The sequence below is a fragment of the Panthera pardus genome, unplaced genomic scaffold (assembly GCF_024362965.1).
Source record: "Panthera pardus isolate Hobbes unplaced genomic scaffold, ASM2436296v1 HiC_scaffold_20, whole genome shotgun sequence".
In the NCBI taxonomy this organism is placed as follows: Eukaryota; Metazoa; Chordata; class Mammalia; order Carnivora; family Felidae; genus Panthera; species Panthera pardus.
In genome coordinates, this window is record NW_026526766.1 from 41,310,764 (window position 1) to 41,338,689 (window position 27,926).

A 27,926-nucleotide genomic window follows, 5' to 3' on the forward strand; every position below is an offset into this window, starting at 1 on the left:
CAGAACTTCTCACAGCCTCTATTATGCTAAGGTGTACCCTGAGGCTCTATCAGAAAGATCCTGAGTATAGTTGCTGCCAAATCTAAAGTTAGACCTCTGGAAGACTAGTGCCCCCACAATACTCTGGGAAATATTCTCCTAAAGTATTGATGGTTCTATTAGTTCTGATTGTTTCAAGACACAGGTGATTTGAAATGTGCATCACTACTCGCCCTCTCACAAGGCTGCTGACACCTTAGCTAATTATTCGAAGTGTCTGATATGGTTCTCTGCATTCTGGCAGGACTCATTTGCAAAGCAAGAGATTTCCACAGATGGGCTGCAAGTCAGTTACAAGTTCAAACGGAAAAATGACTGGGTGAACACCTGATTTTTAAATGATTAAATTCAACGATGATGATCACATATATTCTTTGTATCCTAGGTCAAAGACAGGGAAAATGGGGAAAGAGCAGGACATTGCTTTTATTTACTGTCAATATATGTGCCATGAGATATAGACTTGAAAAAAGAATTATTCTTTGGCAGCAGAAAAAACATCTTATGGTCCTTCATATTTAGATTTTAGCATCTAATTGCCTATTTCCTTTTTCTGCTATTTTGTGGAAAAATGCCTAAAATCTACCTCACTTTTTCTGTACTTTATGAATGAACACTCTAATTGCTACACAGGAGAGTCTGAGGTTTTCTACCTTTAAGGCTTACCTGGATTCTTAAGTCATTGTGGCCCAAGTTATGCTATACATATTACACCTTGCTGTCTTGCTTATGAATTACATGGATAATTATATAAGTTAAAAGTAGTTTTTATCAAAACAGCACAGGATTCTTGAAAGATATTGCTAGTCTTCGAAGTGAATCTGTGGCATCACTATCATCTCCCTTCTTCTTTTAATAATCTCTTCATATACACTTGTAAATGATAGTTTTGAACAGTCTATTCCTCTTTTCCCCCACATCCAAAAATTCAAAATCATGCTATTCTTCCACATTCAAAACTATCCCTGAAACCAGCAGTAGCTGTATATACATAAGGGATGTAGGCTTAGGCCCAGGGAGAGTTAAATTAATATCCTGGCTTCACCAGTTCAACTTACTGTACATCTTCATTTCCCCAGTAACACAATCTATACCCAACTGCTAACCAAGTCAATATGTGGTAAGACTAACAGCCACCCTAACTTGCCTTGATAATTATTCTCCTTTAACTGACATAATATTCAATATACTGTTGTTGAGAGCAATAATGCTAAAATTGATGCCTTGAGGGCTACAAGACAATTGAGTTTTAGCCAGATAAAATGACTTGTACACTAACAGTGCATTATAAGATTCCACAAACTTTGGACACACATTTTACAGTCTACTTGCATAAAAATGTCACATATAATTATATTCAAAGTCATTTGTGTACACCTGATCATTACTACCTATAATTTTTAAAATATTGGCCAATAACCAAATCACATTGCTGTAGAGGAAAACAGTTTATTTCTATAAGCCTAACTCTTGTTTTTTTTTTAGTGTTTTTTCAAGCAAAATGAGCATTTCTCACTACATAGTTTTAGATCCTTCAACCTCTTGATTTTTCCCTAAACCAAGAACTGTTTTCATAAGAAGCAGATGATAAAAACTGAGTAACAAAAAGCATCCTTTAAATAAAATCTATATTATATCAATCCTATCAATAAAGCAAGATAGAAACTAAACCTAGTGTTCTTCTAGTGTAAAAATCATCTATGATTTTCTCAAAATGTCTATTAAGTTTAAGATTTTGTCAAACTCTGTATTAAATTAATAAAAATTAATTATAACTTAAGTATTATAATAAATGACAGAATTCTTTTTTATTTTTGACAGAATTCTTTAAGTGTAACATTTCACTCCCAAATAAGAGACTTTATAAATTTCAGTACACAGTTTTGCTGAATTTTCCTCTCATACTTAATTTCTCTTGTAATTTTGTATTGTTAAAACCTGGGCCCCCATACAAAAAGAAACATGAAGTATATTTCAAAGCACATTTTCAATGTGTGCCTTAGAGATATGCTAAAATGGAGAAAAATTAACACCTAAATACTAATTTCCAGGAAAACAAAGAATAGGTACTGGTCAAGGCAAAACATTAGGACCATATCACAGAACATCCAGCAGGTCCTATATTTATTGTCATCAAAATGCTATAGTGAACTGGGTTAAGAGGGCAAATAATCAGTCATTCACATATCTGTCTGGACAGGAAGATACTGTGCTCCAAATGTCTTAGGTAAAAATATACACATAGAACTGAAATACAGCATTGATGGTATTACAGGAAAGATGGTACGAGATTGGGGCATACTGCTTTAGGTTTTGAATAAAGAGTGCTTAGCCAAGCTAACACTTCTGTTCAAAAATGTGCAAGAGTTTTGTTCCTTTCTGTAGAGTAAGAGCTATCCCAAATGGGTATTAATAATCCTGTTGTAGAAATGACTGTAGAAAGATGTGGTACCATATGTATCTCCAGGCCAGGATAAGCAGGGATTGTGAAACTGGTTCCGTGCTTTATTTTTCCTGGCCCCTTCCTCCTGGACCTCATGCCCCCTCATGTCCCCTGACCACCCAGCACTTAACTTTCCACTCACCCCACTGAAATGGCCCCATCCTGAGGCAAATGAGATAATGCTTGTGAAGGTCTTTTATAAACTGAAAACGTAATATATAATTATTCCTATTATCATCATCATCTTGTCTTCTGAGGGCCAAATTCTCTGTGCCTTCCAAGTTGACATCTCACTAAACTAAGTAATGATTCAGTGCTAACCAAAGCAGTCACGGGAGCCGACAGGTATTCTACCTTCTGTCTCTCTCTACTTCCTGCCATACCTCTCTGCTCTCCTGCCCTTGCTAACACCTGGAGGTACCACATAGGAGAACGACAGGAACGTGTGTGTTTTTATGCCAGGTTAAAGCAAGAGGGAGATGTGAGGCTCCCCACTCATCACATACCAAGCTGGCAGCCAAGGGCTTGCACACAGCACAGGGCAATTCAGGGAATAAACGAGCCTGGCAGAGCCAAAAACAATTTTTTTTTTTGAAGGGGTCAATTCTCCTGATATTATCCCCATAAGAAATTTCAAAAATCACTTCAGATTCTACCTTCTCCAACTGTGATCTCCTTTGGCAGGAGGGAGTACTTCTTCATCGTCCAGTGTAGTCTTTTTGGATCCTGGGGTCTCCCAACATGCTGTTTTCAACATTTACCCTTCAAGGGTCGTAGGAAGACAGATGGCCATAAAAACATTTCAGAGGCAAAGTACACAATGCAAAACGACTCATACTGCAAAAAATGACGAAAAAATGCAGGGAGGTTGGGGGCGGGGGTGGGAAGTGGAGGCTGCAGGCCTCTAGGAAAAGTCTAAAAAGACCCTTACCAGATTGGAAGTGCCACTGACACAAAGAAGGAGCTCAAGCTAGAAGAAGAGGTGTTGTGAAAGCCACATCTATAACAATGTCTGTGTGTTTTGGAATGTGAGGGTTTTCTAGTTATAAAAGCAGGGAGTTTACAGAGGTTACAGTTCTTTTGACTCTGATGAAGAAGCAATAAATAGGGTACACAGACAACCCCCCAAAAATCACCAAATGCACCAATTCAGTGCCAGCTAAAGCTCTATAAACCCAGATGAAATGTAATCTCAGATTTTCATATACCCATCACCCACCTCAAAGAGCCCTTCCTTTTAGTAGGGCTACAGTCAGACTTGTTGGAGAAGCAGGAAGCTCATGTTGTAGGGAGAGAGCACTGCATTTAAAAAGATGCAAACAAAGCAACACTAGGCAACAGGCCACTTTTTCCTTTTTAATATCTGCCACTGAGGCCCCATGCCAGCGTGCTGGGACACACTGCCTTCCCCCCGGTTCCCTGACAAGCCTGCCAAAAGGACCAGTTTCATCAGAAGAGGGTGCGCATGCCCAGGCCTGCAAGGGGCAGGAAAGAGACCAGGTTTGCAAGGGTTCTCCCTCAAGCCCTCCTAGAGCTGCCCAGACACGAGCTTCATTGTCCTCCCCCTACCTGAAGGATGTACCCCCGGACGTAGTCCCGCAGAGTCCAGCCCAGGCCGTGCAAGATGTGCAACACCTCCTCCTGCTTCAGGACACTGAAGAGACGGTCTAGAAGGATCTTTAGCCGCACAGGCACCGCTTGTGTCCCGTAGAGCATCAGGCTGCTGATGTCGAACACCACGTTGGACTGCACAATCTCCACCTGGGTGGGGTGGTATAGGTGCTGCGTGCTGAGCTTATCCAAGGCTGTGGTGGTCCCACCAAAGTTCCGGAAAGGGAAAGGACAGAGACAAAGAAAGTAGAAACAAGTCACTGGAAGTTATCAGGGCTCCATTTCTACAGATGGATCATAACCGCAGATGTTGAAGCAAAATTTTGCAATGTAAATAGTTCTCTCCCCACCCCCTTCCTATTTTGCTTTTTTTTCTTTTTTTGATGGTTTATAAATTGCAGACGACAGCAAATGCAAAACACATTTGACTTTTAGAAAGAGAGCCACTGAGAATGTTTCTAAATGACTGTGGCTGGCTCTAAAAACCTAATTAATTTGCTAATTGAACTATGGCTCAGCCCAAGTTACCATGGTGTCCTCCACCCCTCACCAAAGACAGACCAACAAACAATTCCCAACTCCTGCCATAAGAGCAGGCTCAACGGATACCAGTTTTCTGAATAAGATCAGGAATACCTGAATGGTTTAAAGAGGAAGAGAAACACGTTCTTTAGACTACAGGGGTAAAAGGCCTAATTTGAGGGAATAAGGAAAGTGTGACATCTGTGTAGAGGGCTAGTAATTTAACTCAAACGAAATTAGCGTGCAAGGATTATCCCAAGAAGTAGTTCTTTCAACTCTCCCTCTTGCTATTCACCTGTTAGACAGTTTAATGTTCCCTGGCATGTTCACAAAAAAATACAAATTGTAACTTAGTCCCTTTTTATTAACAGTTATGATAAGGGTTTAGAATCAGATGAAAAAGGGGAGGGGTGGGAAATGAGAAAAATCGAAGTTGAAGAATTTCTGTGTATTTCAGGAGCATTATGTCAGTACAGAAAACAGGATGACCATTCTCGCAGTAAACACTTGAGGCCTTTTTCTCTTCATATGTAGGAAGTTACATCTAGATCTAAAAGCCAAGATAAGGTCATACCTTCCAGTCCCCATCCTTATCTGAGTTCCTGGGAACGCTACTGCAGATAATGTAATTACATTTTCCTCAGTTTCTCTAATGTGAACAATTAAGATAACATTGTCTCATCTACAAGGCTCAAAGAGACACTGCAAAGATTGAGATAATGAAGGAGAAGTGCTTTGAACTGAGAGAACACAAAAGCCTTAGATCAACTGTCAGAATTATACACATATGACCTTCCAGAGATTAGAAAAGATAAACATGTGAGCCTGAAAGATGGTCATCTAAACTCGTAAGTCAGGGAAATGGATACCAGACAACAACCAGGCTCAAATCATAACTACACCTGAGAGTGCCCAAGGTTTCTCCAAGTTCTCAACCAATGCCTGGCCTTTCTCTACCACTCTTCCCACCACCTGACCTCCTCACAGTATAGGTAACTGTATATGTGCACACTGAGCTACTCCTGTTTTAATATGCCAGTATTTCTGCATATTAATGCAGGTATTTAAAAGTACATGCACACACACACATTTTTTTTTTTTTTTAAGTATTTCAAATGTATTTTTTCCAGGGTTCCTCCTCCACTCTCGTTTCCTCCTGACTTATGGTCACCAGAGAGTTCATGTACTCTTGATAAATTGCTTTCTTACATCCACAGTGTAAAGGCCCTTATCATTTACCCGCTGGCTTCATTCAACACATTTACTCCCAGGAATACTTTGTCAAAGAGTTCGGGTTTCCTCATACTTCATTTCTTGAAGCTGATTTGTCTGATCTTTCCTATTCTAGTGGTTAAGTCAACTTTGAATAAATAGCTTTAAAAATTAATTTAACGTTTGGGAAAGATAAGGGATTCACAAGCCTAGGGATTGAAGTCTTCTCTCACTCCACAGGGCATTTAGACTGCAAAAATGCAGGAATGAGGTATTATTATCCCTGTTCTTCTTCAAATACAGCTTTTCTACTCAGCCTTCTGATGAGTAAGCTGCTCTGCTTAAAGAATCCAGCGGCCAGGTCAGGGAAAATCTGCTCCTCTCCCCATTTCCCTTCATCAACCCTCCTGGCCTGCATCAAACACTTCTTCACCAAATACACTGCTATGACCACAAATATGAAACCAAGCGGGCTCAGTAGAGGGAAAGTAAGATGACACTAAATCTCGATTTTTGTACCTATGTTTGGTACCTATAGCCATGCATTAAGTACATGCAGGTGTGTGTACTATGTGTGCAAGGGCTGGGTGGAAAGTTGTCACTCTCTCCCTCCTACTCTTCAAAAAAGGGCTGGCAGTTTAAGAAGATGAAAAGGACTAAACTGTTGAGAAGTTGTTCAAAGAACTGAAAGAGCACAACTGGAAACATAAGGCAAAAACATTTCCCTAAAAATGCTTTTGAGAACATCAGAAAGTGAGAATAATATGATAAGGACATTACCTGATTCTTCTTCATAAATACGCCATATGTCAAAAAGTAAGAATACTACTATAAGCCACATAAATATGTGGTCAACAACATTTTCTGTAAAAGTCCAGACAGTAAATATTTTAGGTTTGTGGGTCATATGTTCTGTTTCACAAGTACTCACCTCTGCTGTTAAAGAGGAAGAGCAGACAAGCCTTAAATTAATGGCGTGCGGTGTTCTAATAAAACTTTATTTACACAAACATATGGAGCATGAAAGGGTGGGCCAGGTATTTAAAGAAAGTCAACAGTAGATAAGAGGAAAAACCTGAGAGTGTGATTTAAGCAGAAATTACCTAGGAGATGAGCCACAGATGAAGGCTTGAAAAATATTAAACTACTCAGCTTTCAGATGTCAATTACAAACTTCAGCTTAAACAGATCATCAAAGATTATTTATTATCTGTCAAATTTCTTGAACGTATCAAAATTTTCTGCTTTTGGATCATACCGAGTCACCAAGTTGTCAACCACTTTTGGGGATGTCTCCTAGGTGGGCAATGGGTAAGTGACAATTTTTAAGTGTCATAATAACAATAAACTAAGAACTGGATATCTGCCCAATGTCATGATTTTCCTGAATCTGACTGTGGAGAACTCAAGTCTGAGTCTTGGTGGGTTTAGGAACATGAAGTGGGCCAATGGGGATGAATGGGAGGTAAGGCAAGAACTTATTCATGAGAATAAGTGAAAAAAGTCACCTACCTTTATACTTGAAGGGTCTAACCATCTTAAATTATCCTGTACCAATGGTATTCCCCAAATTCCATTTCAAATGAAATCTTTTTTTTTCATATTTATTTATTTTTGAGAGACAGAGATAGAGGCAGTGAATGGGGTGAGGGGCAGAGAGAGAAGGGGAGAGAGAGAGAGAGAGAGAGAGAGAGAGAGAGAGAGAGGCGGGGGCGGGGGGGGGGGGGAGGTGGTAGACAGAATCTGAAGTAGGCTCCAAGCTCAGAGCCATCAGCACAGAGCCTGACACGGGGCTCAAACCCACAAACCACGAGATCATGACCTGAGCCAAAGTCAGATGCTTAACTGGTTGAGCCACCCAGGAACCCCTGAAATGAAATCTTAACAAAAACTGGATATAAAGATATATAAAATGAAAGCTACCCTTAGTGAAGCTGGAGTGCATGTGGATTAGAGAGCTTCCAATCATTTGTTCCTCTCTTCTTCCCTTCAACTTGTTTAAGCATTTCAGTGGAACCCCTAGGGTTCCTGGAAGCACAGTTTTTAAAAAAGCACTTTTCTATACAATAAGATGTTATCAAATGCTTTGTCTGCTTTGCATCTACTCCCTTTCACTCTGGTACCAGAAACTGGATTTCCCTTTGGGGAGCCACTCTTCTCCTACACTCAGTATCAATTATTCCATCAACTAGAATGTTCCTTAAGCCAGGCCAGGAAAACCAGGACATCCCAGGTCCCTGGCCACAGCAACTGGTTTAAGAATGGGCAAGTGACCTAAGTCTGAAAGGTGAAATTGAATGTAGGATTTTACTTTGCACTCCTGGTAAGTCTTCCCTTTCCTAGATATTTGTAGCTAATACATATGCTTGAGAATGAGAATCATATAGAAGGCAGTCTGCAAGATGGTCTGAGAAAGACCAACCACTGATAATACTGTTTGATATAGAAGATATGGATATGGCAGTGTTGAGGCTGGCACTATCCCCTGAAGTTTTCTGCCACATGAGCCAAAAAAAAAAAAAAAAAAAAAAAAAAAACAACAAAAAAAAACTCTCTCCACACACTCCCCTTATATGTCTGCTTGAAGTAGTATTCCATAATTTGTATCAAAAAATATTCCACTTTTGGGGGTACTTTTCCAGCTGGATACCATGTAATTTCAAAGCAGCTATCAATGTTTCAACTAGTTCCAGCCCAAATTTCTCCAATTCACAATTCCAATTGTAATTCACAATTTCTCCAATGACTGGAATAAAGGTACCCTTAACAATTTCATATCTTATACAAATTTACAAAGGGTAATGGACACCATCAACATTATTAAATAAATTGTATGTGGGGGTGGGGGGCTAAGGGAAATGACCATGTGAGTAATAAGTAAATGTCAGGCATTCTAGGGGGTTACAATGATCTACTTTAATCCTTTAAAAAATAAAAAACCACACAGTATTACTATTATTGGCTATTCAGAGATCACAGGCTCAATGAGGTTAAGTAACTGAACTAAGGTCACGTAGTTATTTCTCCCAAGAAAATTCTGTTTCTACCACATGTTCAGATAAACAGTCAATAAGTCTGGAAACTTGCAAATCTTCATCATGTTGGAAGTCCCTAACTCGCAGCAATCTGGGCTTCTTGCCCATCACTCTGCTGAAGCAAGCATTTCAAAGGTCACCAACACCTGCCTTACTATGAAATCCAATAGCTTTTTTCATTATTCTCCATGATCTCTTCACAGCAGCTGACCTTATTGATCACCACTCCTCCTATATTGCTCTTCTCCTTCATTCATGCATACATTCATTTATTCACCAGCACTTAAAAACTTATCACCAAGGTAGGTGCTGCATGCAGATGCAAAAGTAATTTATGTTGTGGCCTCCACCTTCAAAAGTAGACAGATGCAATCAGTATAAATGCCAGAAAAGAGATTTGATAAAAGCACTGTAGGATACAGAAGAGAGGGCAACTCTGCCAGGAAGGCATTGTTTTATATGACAACTAAGAATTCAGCAAGTGAGAGAGGAGGAGAGCAATCTAGGTAGATGCTAAGGCAGGCGTTCTCAAACATTATGTGCATCAGAAATCACCTCAAGGGCTTATGACAACACAGATTGCTGGACCACTGCCTCCAGAGTTTCTGATTGGGTCTGTGGTGGGGACCAAGGATTTACATTTCTAATAAGTCTCTACAGGAGGCTGATGTTGCTGGCCAGGGACCACACTTTGAGAACCACTGATATGTGTCAGAGAATAGACTACCCAAAGAATGTGTAATACTTGAGGCAAAATAGTTAGAGATAAGTACAAAAGAATCAGATGGGCAATCTATGGAGCCTTCGTACTAAAGGCCAAAGCTATGGAAAGTGTATGATATAATTTTATTTCTTGTTAACAGGACATAGAAAATACTAAACATTTTATAACATTAGAATGATTTATAATTTTAGATACAAAATTTTGACAAGGGCCTAGAAGTTTAACTAAAACAATAGTTGTCAGCTTGAGGGATATGGCGCATGGTCAGCAGTAACTAAACAGCTACTGACGAAGGTGCTGAGCAAACCTCAGCCACAGAGCCACAACCCCCTCTGAGGAAGTCGAGAGAGAGATGGTCAGGGTTAGTTTGAAAACAGATGACTCTGATATATACCATTACACATGCCACACCAAAAATCACAGACAGAGTTGGGTGAAGGGATGGGCTAGAGTCAAGTGTATAGAGTAGAACATGTTTGCAATACTCCACTGGGAGATGCCTTAACTTGGTGGACTTCAAACTATGACGGGCCTACACGTGAGGTTAAGGCCTTCCGAGAAATATGCAGACATGGGGACTCAATTTCCAGACCCTATTTAGTCTTTCCTAAAATTGATCCACCTGAGAACAGGCCTGTATGCACATAGAGATTAGCCATTCACATTTCTCCTTTAAAAAACCGTACCCTTCCTTCTTTACAAAATAATGGTGTATCCTCTGACTGGCCTTATATGGCCGTGCTGACTCAGTGTGGAAAACTCTCCTGGTGCTGAAATAAATGAGGCTTTGTGAAAGCCTCCTTTAATGATTAATAAAAGCACCAAGAACCTGGAAGGGGTGCTCTTCTCATGATTATAACTATATGGGTAAAGGGTAGCTAGAACTTGATACGTGGGTCTATGTTGGAATATTCAGAATTCAGATAGAAAGTAAAATGGGACAGGAGTAATGCACTCACCTCTAGCATTCCTACCTATTTGAATAACGAATCACTCTTTGGAAAATATCCTGTAAGAGCAAAGCCAAAGTGTCCAATACTGAAAACGGCTTTTGCCTCCCAACATATTAAAAGTTAAACCATTCTTTTCAATTAATCCTGACACTCATCCCTAAACGTAGCAATCATCACCTGGAAGAAAAGGCTCTGAGTATATGAATACTTGTAAATTCAGTAAATTCAGTTTGAATATTTCCTAGACCTACAAAATTTGTAAGGCACACTAGATAAAACATGAGATTTGAAATTTTGCATGATTTCTTTCAGAAACTATGCTGATCACTTAATAAGGTATTATTTAATCAAATAATATCAAAATATTTCAGTTATGGTTATTCATCATTTTCATCTTATTTTTTTATAAAATTTTGAATATTTTGCACATCTTATTAATAAAAGTAAAATTAACATAAATTATGATCTAAATGCTAAAGCACTTACTTTTTAGCAGTATGTAACTTCTTTCATAAATACACAAAAAGTTTGGCCATGAGATCTAGGCAAATTAATAAATTTTTTTACAATACGTGACTCTTAACCTAATTTGTTCTTAGAATCCAACACTATATTGTGATACACACATGGAACCCCATTATCAAAGTAAGACCATGACTTTTTATTCATGACTTCTAATATATTTTTCACTTCATAAAAACCTTAGGTTTATATATTACATCATAACCAATTAATAAGAAATAGCGTTTCTGTTGTAAAGTGAATAATTTTATTAGCTCCACATTTTATTCTAGACTGTTTTAGTAATCTACTCTATGAAATCCAGTCTACAACATATTGATTTTTTAATAATTTTCTCAAAATGCATATTAATATATTCACTTTATTTGAATTGAAATGTGAGTTCAATTTTTTCCAATGAAAATTAAATTAGATTTGGCAGCATGATTTGACCATGAGCACTGGTGAAAATTTTCAGTCAAGATAACTAAATCTGCAATGACAGAAATATCTCTTTTCAAAAAAAAAAAGCATATTGCAGAAACTATTTGAATACAGCATTTTTATTTCCTCAATCTTTTCTGTGTATACTAGAATAAATAATATGCCTCTAAATGAAAGACTAATGGCTAAATTTATAAATAGGCATTAATAGGTTTAAAATTTCCAGAAACTGAATTGGTGAATGACTATGACAACATCTAGGTAATAAGGTATGTGATTTTCATTTCTTTCCTTTTAACAGAACTAATTGATCATTGTGTAATTTTGGGCATGTAATTTGAAATGACTTCTAAGAACTGAATGATGATGGAACAAAGTTGCTAATCCCACCTATTAATGTGAGCAAGTATCTCAGTAGTAGTATCTGCAGAATGGAGGAATGATAGTGCACCTTTTTCTCTTTCTTACACGAAGTATTATTCATTTCCTGATATATGAGCTAATCTGGGAAGAAAAAAATTATAGCCCCATCCATTTTATATCTAACAAAAATCCATTTTATGCTTAATAAATTATAAAAATTTGTAATATATACATTGTTTTGGATTTTATCATCTTGATCAAATTAAACAATAAAATTTCTATTTACATTGTTTTCTTAATTCTTGTGGCTGGCATGTATAAGTTGAATGATATAAGACTTATCACCGAACATATGATTGCATTTATAGTAAGGTAATTTGGGGACAGTGAACTGGAAACAAGAGTTAAGGAGATAAAAAAAATAATCATGACTTAAAACAATGATTTAAAATTCCCAGTGTTAAAAAAAAAAAAAAAAAGATTGTTGTCCTCCCAATAAGGGACAGTTTCTTAAGGACAGACTCCAAAGGTTCAAATCTGAGCTCTGTTACCTATTTGCTGTATGACCTTGGCAAGTTACTTAGTATATGAAAATGTTAGGATGGCTCTTCATTTTCAAAACTCTTTTTGGTGGCAAGCAAGCCAAAAGCTTGAAGACCACTACCTTAACTCAAGGAAGCAAGGAAGGAAGAACACAGAACCAAGACCAAGCTAAAAAGTGTGGGGAAGAAAACAGACGCTTACAGAGATGATGAGACACAGATACAGGATGACTAAGATTTTCTAGTTTGGGGGTGTAGAACGGAAATCAATAGAGATGCCCGGGAAGCATCAGGATTCTAGAGGAGCTGCCTCTGCAGCTGCCTAAGATGAGCTGCCTCTAGGAATCCAACCACTCTTACTCTATGCATGTGAATCCTAACCTACCCAAGCTCCATGTCCTCAACTGTAAACATGTACTTGACCCTTAGTGCTGTGAAAAGTAGAACTAAGGAAACTAGGCTTAAAACAAACCTTTGTGTTACTGTTGTTATTTTCTGATTAGATATGTCAAAAGTACTCACTGAAAAAACGCTGTAGATGAAAGACAACAACAATAAAACAATCATCTATAATCCCATCATCCAAAAACTGCTAATGTCCACATGTTGATATAGTTACATCTACTTTTTTCAGTCTGTAATTTTTATATGGTTGAGGTCCACACCATGGATACAAATTTCTATCTTGCTGGTGGTGTTTTTCTAACTGAACATTATATATAGCAAAAACATTCAAAATTATCTCAAGCTACTTAGTACACATAACTTTTTTCACCACAGTTTCTCCTGGATCAATTCCTCCTCTCTGGCCTAACTTCTACCACTTTAGCACAGACTTTTAGACTCTCACACCTCCATTACTGCAAGTAACCCCTGATGGTCTGGTCTATCTCTGTTCTCTCTGGCCTAAATACAACCTAAATACAACCCACAAGTCGCTCTTTTCTACCTTACTCCCCCTTTACACAAAGTCCTTAACCTGGGTCAGAAAACCTTGGCCAGATCAAATTACTATCCATCCTAGTAACTGACACAGGCCTCTGTTCCAACCACAATGAGCTATACATTACCTTTCAAACATTCCTAGCACTTTAGTATTTGGTCACTCAATGAATATTTCTAGGCACTATGCTAAGTTTTAGAGATTTAGTGGAGAACAAAACAGGTATGATTCAAGCCACCTTGAAGTTAATAGGCTACTGAGGAAAACAGACATCTTAAACATATTCATTAATGCACAGAATTACAAACTGGGTATGCAACATGAGAACATAATTTAAATGGGTAACAAATTAATTGGCTCTTCTAGGCAAAGCCAATTCTGCTAGCACATGAGAAAGAGTAGCAGAATAATACAGGATGAGGCTGGAGACACAAGCAGGGTTCCATCTGCTAAACTACATTAATTTTTTTGTTTGTTTGTTTTCAATGCTGTTCCTTAACTGCCTTTCCTCCCTCTTATTTACCTTTCTGACTAAATTTTTCTTTTAGCTTCAAGTTCCATTTTCTTTTTCCATGAGGTCTGGAGAAGTCCCTTCATCTAAGAGCCAACTGTCTCAATAATGATGTATGCCAAACATGTACATCCCAAACATATGGTGCCCATTTACTGGGTCACTTATGTGCCCATTTTATCACAAGAGCCTGATGTTAAGCAGCAACCATATCTGACACATAATTGACTCAAGGGTGTCCAGCCCTCATATTGTTGAATGGATAAACACAGTTAAGTGAACATAATATAGAAAAAGACCATTAGTGTATTTGCACTGAAAAGCTAAATGCGTGATTCTACTGTGCCACCAGATTCTTAATTTCACCCATGTCCCTCTCCTTTTATCTTTATACTCCTCTAGAGAACAGTGGAGGTAGGTAATTGTGGCAGTTTAGGGAGTGAGGTGGGGCTGCTAGCTGAACAGAAACTGACCAAGCCTTGCATAATCTATTCCCTTTCCTACTACTTGAGAATTATTTGGGGGCATCCAATGGATTTCTAGGTAACAGCAAGATGAAATCCAGTATTGTTAAAATAAGCTTGATGACATGGTGCATAGACTAGAACATAATGTACAGACATTATGAAAATCATAGGACAGATCACTAGATCTGTGATCAATGTGCTAGACTTATGGCCTCATAGCTATAGGAAAAGGTATATATAGCTGGTCCAGACTTTGGACAGAAGTCAGAGAAGAGTCACACATTAAGACTGTAAGAACAGCATCTACAAAGAAAAGGTTATTTTTCTTTTATAAAAGGTCTATAGAAAAAAAAGCCAGTAGATAAATGAATCTCTTTTTAGTATGTGGAATTTTATCTGGTAAAAGAAAAAGGCTTAACTGTACAATATAGATACTAGTTAGAAAAAGAAAATTCATACAAGAGTTTCTTAAACTGTGAATTAGATAACTGAGTGAACGTAATTTACCTGGATTTCCTTAAAGTGGCAAAAACCGAAGCTTAAACTAGTAATTTTCTAGCTATAAAACAAAGGAGAAATTAAGGTCTGGATATCAAACTTTTAATAAACACTTTGACAGGATTAGACCCCAAAATGACACATAAGTCTGGATGAAGAAAACTCATTTCTGTTAAAAACAGAATCAACATAAGGAAACAGCCAGAATTTTTATGGTTCATTAATGTAAATGTATAAAGCAAATGCAAATTAAGTATAAAACATAATGCAAAATATGTAATAAATACGAATATACACTTTTAACAATATTGCTAACTTAAAGAACAAAGTAATGTTCTTTACAAAATTCTGTTTTCAAAAGTATAAAATAGTGCTGGGGGTGGGTGGGTGAAGAGTGGTTATAAAAGAACTTGCATCTATCAAATGAAATGTGAATAACTATTTTTTATTTCAATTTTTAATAACAGGAATTACTCCCCAAACCTTCAAGTAAATTAAAATAAATGTAAACCTGTAATTCTACAGACTTCACTTCTAATATTTTCTGTGAAGGTCACAGAAATAAGAACATATTCAGATAGTTTTTTTTCTTAATGTAGGAGTATAAAAGTGCTTTTCACTGATCCTAGAAAACTGGCTCTCAGTGATAGTTTATAGTTCTTAGTTTTCCACAACTTTTTTAAACCTAACTTTCTTTAAAAGCCAGATTCAAGTGAGTTAGGTGGTTTTCTCAGGAATATGTTCGAATATTTCAGGCCCTGATGTCCAGTGGACTCCATGTAACAGCTGTTCAGACATGGCAGTGTGAAGCTCAGAGCCATTCAATCAGGAGTGAGCCAAGTGAGGCAACTTTTCAAAGCCACCTACTTTGCAGAGGAAAACAATGAAAAATTTGTATGAAAATGGCCTAAAAGGAAATCTTTTATATCACTAATTTCCAGTCTTGCCCTGGACATTTTTAAAATTTTAAATACTAATTTGAAGCAATTTTACAAGTAAGAAAGAAAAAGTAAAGAAACTCATTCTTTCATTTTGGAAGAAAGGCCAAGTGAGCCTTAAACTGGAAAGCTAATTGTTTCGAGAACCCCATGTCTCTTGCCTCAATTCCCCCTTGGATTCTAAATTATAACAGCATCAAGTGGTCAGCTTTTAGGAGCTCCAGGTCAAAGAGCATGATTTTAATTTCTAATAGATTAACATTTAACATGTGTTTTTTAAGGGATTGTTTTATGGAATTCATTCCACAATTACTTTAAAAGTTCAGAAATGAAGTTGTTAGGGACAGGATTTTCTAAGAGCAATTTCTGGGGTCAGATTTTAAAGTTTTGATCACTGGGAATATTGTTCCCTTTCCTACTTCAAATACCCAAATACTCTGAATTTATGAGGGTGGGTGGCTCTTCATTCTTGCTAATATCACCAATAATTTCCAATTATATCATACTTTATAATATGCATGCTATACCCAATATAATGATATGTCATTTCAATGTAGCTAGCCCATGAACTTCTACAGGTTTAATGGGATTTTGCGTATTTAGAATTTCATCATAAAGGGACCCTTTGGAATCATTATAACATCAATCCTTTCCCATTATAAGACTCAGCTCTCTAACTAGGCGAGAGAGCATCAGGGCGCAAGGCAAAGGCTTAGCCTACTCATAGATCGTGAGCCAGACCCTAATAAAAGCCATAGCACTTGGGGAAAACATTAATAAATGGCAATGATGACATATTAAAAACTTTTTAGTGAATCAGAGAATCGATCATGAAGGCAGACAATGACTGTTATTAAAAGAATTCCTTATGACTTGAAGTAATATTTAGATCTGCAATTTTATTCACTACTTTTGGGGAAAAGAACCATATAATTGGGGAAAATTTAAGTACAAAATAACTCATGTTCCATTTAAGTCACAACTTTCTAACTGTAACTGTCAAGGTTGAATTAATTAGGATACTTAATACCGAGGAGAAGGCTTGCTTCGAGAATTTTTTTTAAAAAAAGAAGAAAAGGAATGATATATAGCTGAAAGAGTGATCCCCAAGCCTGGTGATAAAAGCTGTCAGCCCTTATGTGCGAAGGGTTTATTTTTTTCCTTGAACAAACAGTGTGTCAGTGTTTTTAAGTAAAATAAAACAAAAACCTACTGAGCCTCCATAAACTCCAATTACATTACTATACCTTATCATGCCTTATGTGAATGGCTCTTGATTTTTTCTTGTCCCTTCCTACACGAGGGATAAGTATATGAATACTCTTCTGGTTCATTACGAATGTGATTCTAATCTGTAGCAAGGAAAGGGGGACAAGAGTAGTACCAATGAGGTCCCACCATCCTATGGATTTTAATCATCCCTAGTTGACATTTAGCTTTCAGAATATGTGGATATGCACACACAAACACCTACAATTATTCCAGGGTAAAATTTGAGCTCCACTTGAGATTATGTAGTAATATTTCAAACTGATTGGCATTTCCCCCCTGTGGCCTTATGCATAATAAAGTCTTCACAACAGACTTTGGAAATCATTAAAGTCTGACTGAGGCACACATAAAAGTAGACTGTCAACGCTTGGTTATGCAGGAGCTCACTCTCTTGGCTAGTAGATTAAATAATTCCTTGGTTTTATTTCTTCTCCTTCTTCCTTACATGGCCCACTTTTGGGGGCATGTCTTTCCTCATTTACAGCAACTTCATGAGAAGTGGTTAAGGGGAAAAGAGAAAATTTAATCTACAAACTTGACAGTAAAACTAGGAAGAGATTTGGTAATTGAATCTACTTGCTGCAACCAGGTTGGGGGATTGTTTCTACTCTTGCTGTTCTATCCGAACTCTGGTCACCAAGGCTAGCTGAAAGCAGACTACACAAACCTTGCTTTATTTAATTTACAGAAAAATGAATTAAATGTACACTGACTACAAAACATATCTTGTTTTAAAAGTAACTATTGAAATATATTACTTGAAAACATGATATCAAGTCGTTTTATTATACAAAAAATGTACTCTTCTGCAACAGAGTAATTACCCTACTCCCAATTTATTAGCTTTAAATACTTAATTTTCTTAAAGTAGCATATATGTATATAAGAATTTCATTAAGGAAACATTATAAATGCAAGGCATATTTATTTTTTATGCAACATATGCTTTAAACTCTATCACATACAGTGAAGAACTATTTCAAAACCGAGGGAGAAAAATAATACAAAAAGCCAGCATCTGGTAGGAAATACCTGAAAGAAAGAAATGATTATAGTCTTTTTTTTTTTTAATACACATCACCTTTGTGTCACAAGTATTTTTCCTTCCCTCTCCCAGTAAGTCAGCCTGAAATCTCATTCCAAATCTATAATCAATCTTTATCTTTTTTTTTTATTCCCCCAACATAATCCCTTAAAACTCTGGGCTATCACACACACTTTTGACACTCCTATGTGTTTTCTTCTGGATTGCTGGATTTGCTTAATGCATATATCAAGTATCAAGCTGCTTTGCATCTGTGACTGGAGGGATAAAAGACCCTATATAAAGATTTGTTCATAAAAAAGGGGTTAAGAAGGCAGTCTTAGGAAAAATCTAAACTAACCGTTAAATGCATGAACAGAAAATGTTAAGGGCTAGAGCAATCCTTGCTGATTTTTCCACTAACATGATCATTGTATGATTAAGCAGACCAGGAAACTTAAAGTTGCCATCCCAGCCAAAAGTTACTGGTCAGCTGTTTGACATGTAGGAGCTATCAACAAGCTAAATATCTTTCAGAGTTTGAGCCATCGGCAAAATGAAACTATTTTATATCACCACCAATATTTAATGAGCCCAAACTCTCAGAAAAGAAGTCAGGTCTCTTGAAAAGATGTGAACAAAGAAAGAGGGGAGACATTGGTCAGCTCTTTGAATTCTGGTTACCAATTTGTTAATAACAATGGCCCTAACTTCTACATAGAAGAAAAGTTCTATTAATTAGTACTAAAAGGCACAATCATAAAAATAAATCCAAATTTTAAAACGTAGCAACTTTTCCTTTAGATTTTTTTACTGTATTTAAAAACCAGTACTAGAAAACACTTGCCAACTTCATTTAGTCTCTGACTGAGGCACACATATGTGATCTCCTAATTTACAGCTTGCATGTACAGATGTTCACACTTAGTAAAAGGGCTTCTTAATAGCTTTTTTTAATTAAAAGTGTGTTGATAATAGGTGTTTTAAACATATCCAAACAATGCAGCTGAACTGACAAATGCCTGTCTTCATGCCTCACCATGCCTCACATTGTGGCAAGATTTTATAAGAGAGAAAAGATTATGATTCAGTCACATGTACATAGGATAAATGTTACCCCAAAAACTTCCAAATGAAATCTTTCATTAATTTTTCTCTCTATGATCTGTTTCCAAGTAGAAAATGTTAGATTGCTACTAGGTTTATGTAGCCAAAAGCAGAACCGCACAGCCGTTGCTTGCTGCCTGCAGTTTTTTTCCTTTGCAAAACTTTGAACCCCATCCAGCTTTGACACACTGCCTCTTCAGTTAATAACTATCAAGTTTCCCCTTGTCTCCTGTCTACTTTTCTTTGAGGCAATTGCGCACTCAGCACCCCGAGATAATAACACACATCTATAAGATAAAAGCAATGGCATTAATGTAATTGTCTGCCTCTCTCTCTTTAGCCTAATCTTTTTTTTCCTTCAGTTTTGACTGCCTGTGTGACACCTGTTTTTGTCTCCTCTGATCCTACGACAGGTTTTCCGCTGACAAGGTTTTTGCCTGACAGAGATTCTGCAGACAAGAACATAATAAAATATGAAGAACTGCTTGTCAGAGTTTCTGCCAATGCTCACATGAAATAAAGAAAAAAAAAAATGTCTTTTTTTTTTTTATAAGGGGCCCTGTGATGGTCGCTTTTGGCCTGTCAGAGAAAAGACCTCCCTGGCCAATTTCTCCAAGCCAAACAGGTGTTTTCTTTTATGCTAGAAGTTGATTTGTTTTTTAATTTTTACTGATAGTGGAAAACATGGACAACCAAAGAGAGGAGGGGAGAATTTCTATCCATCAGATTTTTGCAGGCAAAGGAGTATTGAAGAACTACTAAATAAAACTGGAAGATATTTCACTCAAAACTGTACCTTCTGAATAAGACCAAAATGCCAACATCTGTTAATGATCAAACAAATTGAACTTCTCTAAAATTTACTTCCTGGCTAGTCAGGCTGCTAAAACCTCCTACCTACCTTTCACTTGTTTTGTTGTTTAAAGACAGAAGAAAACAGCAAAAGGTGAGAACAGAAAGGCTGCAAAAGAGAAATACAGACTCTAAAGGCAAGCTGTCTGCAGTTGTGCTTACCACTTAGCATGGAAGAGGCTGCTGGAAAAGAAATGGCAATTAGGAGTCAGAGACTCTTAGATACACTTAGGAGTTTCTGCAAACCTTTGTTCCTGTGCTCCCATGTGGGCAATGCCGCAGTGGGTATCAGCACAGAGATGAAGAAGTGCCCTCCTTGAGCTCCCAAGCTAGTAGAGGGATCAGTATTACACAGAAACGACCCTCTGGTCTCCGTGAAGTGTGCTGAGCTCATTCAGAAGGGAACACTTAATTGCTCCTAGGGGCAAGGGGGAATCCCTCTTCCCCGAGGAAAAGGGCAGAGGAAAGACTGGACATGATCAATAGTGCAGCAAGTGTGAAAGCTCGAAGGACTGGGAAAGAGCTGACAGTGATGAGTGAAGGGAGGACAAGAGCCTCAGGTTTCGGTTTTTAGGATTCTCACACCAATTCTAACTGCTCTACCAGTAAACCACTCTAACCTAAGCTTCAGGCCTCCAAATACATGATCTCATACCGAGGGCCTAGAACAGCTATGTCTAATAGAAATAGAATTCAAGTCCGGTACTTTAATTTTTTAGTCTCTTTTAAAAGGTAAAAAACAAACAATGAAACTAATTTTTAAGAATATATTTTATTTAACCCAGTATCTCAAAAGTATTACCAATAGGTATGGACCATTATTACTGTAGTATTTTACATTTTTTTAAGATGACATTTCCAAAATCCAGTGTATACATTATATTTACAACATGTCTCAATTTGGACTAGCTGCATGTCAAGTGCTCACATCCATAAGAGTGGCTTCTTGATTGGACAGCCAGGTCTAGAGTTACCTTTGCATTCCTTGGCAAATTGAATTTAAGGCCCAACAACACTGTCCTTTCATTTAGATGGGTTTGAGCTTGCATTTGTACTGTCACCTGCCTGACCATACAAGCTGGCTGAGAGGCCTAAGAGGCCAAAATTAGGATCTCCCTGAACTCCAGGGAGAGCGAGACCTTACTACCGGGCCCCTTAACAGACACTGCTTATGACTCTACCCAGTTGTGACAGTAACACCTTAAAATACTTTCTATACAGGGCTTTGGCTACACGCTCACTAACTAGTAACAGATAAATGCAAGAAGCTTTTGAAGAATTACAAACACCTACCACCCTCCTAGAAGGCAAAACTGGTAAGGAATGGGATGCATAAGCAACATTTTATGCCTCCCAGAATACAAGTCAGAATTCCTCTGAATTGCCTTATTTACCTCATCCACTCTTCAATAAAGGGTAGGGGGAGGGCCCATGCTTAGAAAAAGTCATCACTATGACACAGCAGAAAGAAGGATGGTTGAGAGTATCAACATAATATTGCTGAGGCATACTGGGTCCTTATGCCCCAAGGAAATCTCCTCGTATATCTGAACAGAGCATCCTGAATAAAATGAGAGGAGTTGAGTGTTTCATTTATAACTCCTTCAATTTGTGTTCTGCTTAACCTGGTGAACTCCAGTTAATTAAGATGTTCCTATAAACAATTAAGCTTCCTGTAGGATCGTTAGCAAGATATAAAAATTTATGATGTAATAAAGTACAATAAAATGATAAAGTGGTTAGCCCATCAGAACACTTCACATGCAAGATAGGTGTGAAAATGGGCAAAAGTAGCCTGAAATCTGCCTAAAATTAATCTACTTCTGGTTTTGGACTTTGAACAGATAAATACTCTTATAATTCATTTTAACTGGTCCACACTTCCTCAAAATGTGACCTCTGGGAAAAAGTGTTTCTGATTTCTGTTCAAATAAGGGCTCAAATGACACATTAGGGGAAATGGAAGGAATGGAACTGTACTGGATTTACTGGGGAAAACAACTTCACCTAGGGAACACTTGGCCCCACAGCCAAAAGAACTGGTAACCTAAACTTTGCCACTGGGCACTGAAGAAAACCTTCCCTAGAAGGGAAAGAAGCTCACACCACCTGCACCTTAAAAGTGAGGCTCTGGATATTATCACTGGTATTAAGTCTACTCTTCCCTTTAATCTTCCTCAAAACCTTGCTGTGATATATAAGTATATTTCTGTTATTATTTACATTTACAGATAAAATAACTGAGGCTTACTAACTAGGGACGGAGATTAGATTTGACCACCATCTGGCAAAGCCAACTTTTAACCACTAAACGATATTAAAACATGTCTGTCACGCCCTCAGAGGTTGAAGTTGTACTTCTAGAAGAGTTCAGAAATAACAATAACCAACACTATTAAGTAGATTATCTCATTTAATCCTAGGAAGAACCCTACAAACTAGGTGCTATCATTATCCACGTTTCACAGATGAGAAAATAGAGATTATGTAACTTGGCCAAAGTTCTGCTGATAGTAGGTGGTAAGAGCAGCACAGGAATTAAACAGAACTGCACTCTTCCCTACTTTTCTATCATGCCTCCCATTTATGATTCTGAAACTTCTTCATATCCTGGGGCTCCAGCCCTGTATGTTTCAATCTCAAGATCCTCCCTAGAAACTCCTTAGCAGTGGACTGGCACTGCATACTTTAGAGGCCAGAATTTACCAGACTCATCTTATGTTCCATCTGAGTAAGAAGCTAGGAAAAAAAAAAAAACAAAACAAAACATGGGGAGCTAACAGGCAGAGAGCCCAGGACTTTGAGGGGGAGGCACTGTTTGTGCTGTGATTAAAAACGAAAAATTTTAGGGAGTTCAAAGCACCATCCCAAAGGTAGGCAGACTAAGAAACAAATCAAAATAAGCAGCTCAGGGACACAATAAGAATATAGTTAATGCCATTAATCAGGCACCCAACCTTTGCATTTGTGAGGATGGCCTCCCTTTAAAGCTTATCAGCTGTGATCAGGGAGTAAAGGAGAAAAGCAGAAGAGGGCACGGTGCCCTCAGGTCAAGCAAAGAAGGCTCCTGTGCCAGGCAGCAAAATGGCCTTGTTTTTGCTCTTTAAAATAAAAATAACCAGAGAGATGATCAACGACTTTGTCCATGGAGAGATCGGGGACCCAACTGCCTTACCGGAGCTAGGAGGCACCAAAAAGCCAGTTTCTCTAACTAGAAAAGAATTTTGCAGCTAGGCAAGCCAGGTTTCAGTATCCTAATCTGGAAGAACTAAGTCTACCTGGATTCTTTTAAACACATACTACATTAGTTCCCACCTTTTCCAAAGCAGCGTACCAGAGGAAGAGGAATATGGTGTTCCTATCCACGTTGTTTCTAGGTAAAGCCCTGGAAGCATGAACACCTACATCTTCCCCAAAGGATCAAGTTCTCACTTGCAAAGCTGGTCTTTACTGCCCTGTGCTAAGGACTCAAGCTAGTACCTTTCTTACACTTTTCATCAAATCCTAAACAAAACAGCCTCCTGCAACAAGTCTCTCCCAAAGCAAAATTCACTCTTATTGGGACAATCTCCAGGTCAATTAAAGGGAGGTTCAGAGCTTTCTTGTAGGTTAATATCTGGGAGGATTACCTTTCCTTTGTCAGAAGAGACTCAGTTTTAATCACCCTCCTTGCTCAATCATGAAAAATGTACGAATTATCATACAGAAACTGAGTTATTTGGAATGAGCATGATGTCACAGAAATGTCATGCTTTATTACTTATGATAAAAGACATCTATTTGGGGTGTGAAGAGAGAAAACTAGGGAAGAAAGGAGGAAGAAGGAAAAGTTATTACTACATTAATTATACTGGGCTTTGGACTCAAGTCAGGGAGAATATTACAGAGTTACCAGTTGGGAATAAACGACTTCCACAGATGTTTAGACAATTCATAAGAAGAGCATAGACTGGGACAAATAATAAAGACATGTGACTTTTCATGGGATAAAATGAAAACTACTGCTTTTGATCCGCTCCGCTTAAATCCTTGTAAAGTACCAGGGCGCCAACAAATTTGAGGAATTTGTAAACAGAATGCTGAGATCTCGTGGTGCTAAATGTAAGACTGACATAATCAAAAGGCTTCTGATTACAGAATGTTCAGAACCAATGGCCCTGATTTAAGATTTAAATACGCAAATTAAGCCTCACTAGAATGTTTTTAGATGTATGCTTGCCAGTTTTAGCAAATAAAAATACAGGACCACTGAGCTAAATTTGCAGGTATAGGCTTATCCTAAAAAAACAAAAAAAAACCTATTCATTGTTTACCTGAAATTCAAATTTAATGGGAGGTCTTATATTTCTATTTGGGGCAGGGTCTCTATAAATACCCCTGTTCTGATAAGATATATCAAGTAAAAGCTGAGAATTCAAATTCAATGATGATGAGAAAAAAAAAGAAAAATTACTTCCAGTGAATTACAAAAGAGGTTTGAAATTAATGGATTATATGAATATTAAGTCTTACAGTACATTAAACCATAAAACTGGTTACTATAGGACACTAAATTAACTTTATACTGCTATCTCCTGTGGCACAGAACTGAGGAGCTGAAGGACACCTGATACAGTACTTTATCTATGATAGATGCTTACTAAATATCTCTTCATTGATGATCCAGATGATGCAGGCCTAGCCTGCTCGTTTTACATTTAAAAAAAAATCTGAATAGTTTGGATATGAGCAGGAAGGCAGCTGGCTTGATGACCAAATAATTGAAGTAATAACATAGGACTATCTTCTCCTTGAATGAACTGCAAGTAGTAAAGAGAAATCACATTTATAGAACATAATAAAAGAAAGGTCTCAAGAATTCTGGTGCAACAAGCGTTCTCACAGGCAGACCTTAGCCAAAGGAAATAACACTAGTGTTAATTCAGATCACTTGGAAGTGAATGAAAATTCTATCATTCATGCAGCTTGTTGGAATGGTGCATGCTTTTGGTTTAAATCAGAGTATTCTATAAAGGAAATAATTTGTACCGAGAAAGCTGCTGTGGGGTTCATTAAGCTGTGTAATATATTTTTTATTCATCAAGCCTCATCTCCTTGCCAAATGCTTATGAGACACACTAAGAGACAGTGGATTTTTTTTAAAGGTAGTTTTAACAAATGGGCTTTGTTGGAAGTAAAAATTACTGATCTAGTAAAGGAAAAAATTCTAAATACATTACCTTTCTAAAATCTGCCCACCTCTTTTCTCAAATACACAAATCAAATACAACCCAACATAAAAGAAAAAAAATTTCCAGTTGTCTTGGATTATCACTAGATATTTACTAAAATCATTTAGAACATAATTTACTATTTTTTTTATTTGTACTACTCTATCTTAACGGTTTAGAAATGAAATCTTCATCTAGAATACAGGCATTAAAACTCATTTGCAAATGATAAATAACAGAAGTGACTTAGTACTATAGTTCTCAACCCCTATACTCCAGTTTTGTTTTGTTTTGTTTTGTTTTTTTTTACAAAGGCAACAAAGTCCTATTAGTAACACTTCTCGTTAGAAGGAAGCACTATCCCTACCACCCTCCCCATACAACTTACCCAGTATGGGTATGTACTAGCGATACTTGCTAATTTCTAAGACTATGTAAAATCTTTGGCTGAAGCTTTAATTCTGTGAATGGTTGAATTACTACTCTAGTATGGTGGGAAAGGGTCAAAATGCAACAAACTAAATTTCTACCAACATAAACATTTATGTCACCAGTAAAGAAGCCCATTGCTGCTCTTACTTATCCTGGTATCTTATTTTGGCACTTTTGAACCAAGGAAAATTAAAACTTGTAGGAAATTTTATTTTAATTTTTTTCAAAACTCACTCTATATCTTAGGCAAATGAAGGAAACACACAGAAAAGATAATGCAAATAGAGGTAGGAAAAAATAGTTGTTAAATGAATTAGCTGGCAGTATGCTGGAGTCCTTTATCCAAGAACTCTGAACAGAAATTTACAAACTTAGAAACTCTGGGTTATTACGCATTATAGGTATGGAGATCGTATACCAAAGAAAGCTTGTTTTGAAATAAAAGTTAAATTCAATAAAGCCCTGCTTTCTATTATCTAAGTGAAAGAGCTGAAATTCATTAATGGGGAGAAAGAACAGGAAATCCTTTATTAATTCAGTGGGAAATACCTATTGGTAGTCAAGGAACTGTTTAGGGTTTTTTCCTCTCTGACTCAAAGGTGCTAAAGATTTCAAGGAAGTAATCTGTAGAAAGCACACGGCCCAGTGCATAATTTCAAAACCCAGGTGTTATAGTATGATGAATTAATCACTCACTCCCTTTAATTTTTAAAACATCTTTCTCAAGATTACTGTAAAGGAGCTAATGTCAACAATTGAAGCAGGTTAGAGAATAAATGTGTAAGGCTATGGAAGAGTGTGTGTGTGTGTGTGTGTGTGTGTGTGTGTGTGCGCATGCACATGCGTATGTGTGATATAATGGCCCATGAAATCCAACATCTTACAAAGAAACTATAAAGAGATATAGGAACATATTTGTTCAAAAGAGTCCATCAAGTTTGTAAAAGGTGTTCTTTTTATAGAGAACACTAGATTTGACATTTGGTTATCTTTATCTTTTAGCAGCAAATATTTTTTTTAATACAATTAACAGGTGGAGTATGTTTAGCGATGCGATACAATAATCTATGAGATGTGTCTCAGTAGTCTCACTCCTGTTACATCCACTTTCAGAGAAAAATCACACACTAAAAAAAACAAGTAATTTCCTCCTCGTGCCACACATAGGACACCGTACTGAATAAGGCAACCAGGAAGGCTGCTGTGTTTCACCTCTGCACAGAAATCACTAGAGATATGATTTCAGGATTTTCTGTGCAGGGGGAGAGAATGAAGCAACTAGTTGGAATGCCAGGGGCAAAAAGAGTGGGTGCTCTCATCCCACTGCCAACTCAAAAGCTGGAAGCCAATCCTTCACTATCGTATTTGTCCTAATGAGTACAGGAAGAGTGGGGTTTGTAAGTCTGCACGTACATATTTGGAGTTGGCTGGTTTTTTTTTTTTTTAATGTTTTATTTTATTTTTGAGAGAGTGTGTGTGTGTGAGAGAGAGAGAGTGCGGGGATGGGGCAGAGAGAGAGATGGGGACAGAGGATCCAAAGTGGGCTCCACGCTGACAGCAGAGCACCTGATGCAGGGCTCAAGATCATGACCTGAGCTGAAGTCGGACACTCAATAGACTGAGCCACTCAGGTGCCTCATAGAGTTGTTGTCGCTGTTTTTTTTTTTTTTTTTTTTTACGTTTATTCGTTTATTTTGAGACACAGAGAGAGCACAAGTGAGGGAGCAGCAGAGAGAGAGGGAGAGAGAGAGAATCCTAAGTCAGTACAGAGCCCGATGTGGGGCTCAAACCCACAAACTATGAGATCATGACCTGAGCCGAAACCAGGATTCGAATGTTTAACCAACTGAGCCACCCAGGCACCCCGTACATATCTGGAGTTGTATATGGATACACAGTTGAAGGAGGAGAGGGGGGAAGAGAGATCAAGGTATTAACAGTGGTGAGAGAAAGACAGACTTGGGAAACTCTACAATTAATATCACAGAAACCCAGGATTTCTAAGGACACAGTAGAAAAAGCACAGCCCAATATAACAGAAATGCCTTATTCAAGTTTAGTGAAAAATCACATCCTTCAGAAAGTCTCAGTAACAACCATTGGCTACGAATAATTTATTTTATTCGAGAAAGAAGAAATATTTCTTCTCCCACCTCACCCCATTACACTACTAATGTAATATGCATGTGGCAGTTGGATAGGTAAAACAAACTGGTGACACAGTAAACTTTTATACTCACAAGGCTACCACCGTAGACAGATGATGGGAACACAGATGGCTTT

The 27,926-nt window shown here is 37.5% G+C and overlaps 1 protein-coding gene across 19 annotated transcripts in view; it reads right to left on the minus strand.

Annotated features, from left to right (window-relative positions):
* The window catches only part of BNC2 (basonuclin 2), a 436,316-nt gene that overhangs the window by 130,569 nt on the left and 277,821 nt on the right, over positions 1 to 27,926 (minus strand). For all 19 annotated transcript variants that reach the window (XM_019415417.2, XM_019415425.2, XM_019415420.2 and 16 more), the window contains one exon: positions 4,052 to 4,287. In XM_019415417.2, the coding sequence (XP_019270962.1) occupies positions 4,052 to 4,287 (236 nt within the window). The remainder of the gene's footprint in view (positions 1 to 4,051; positions 4,288 to 27,926) is intronic.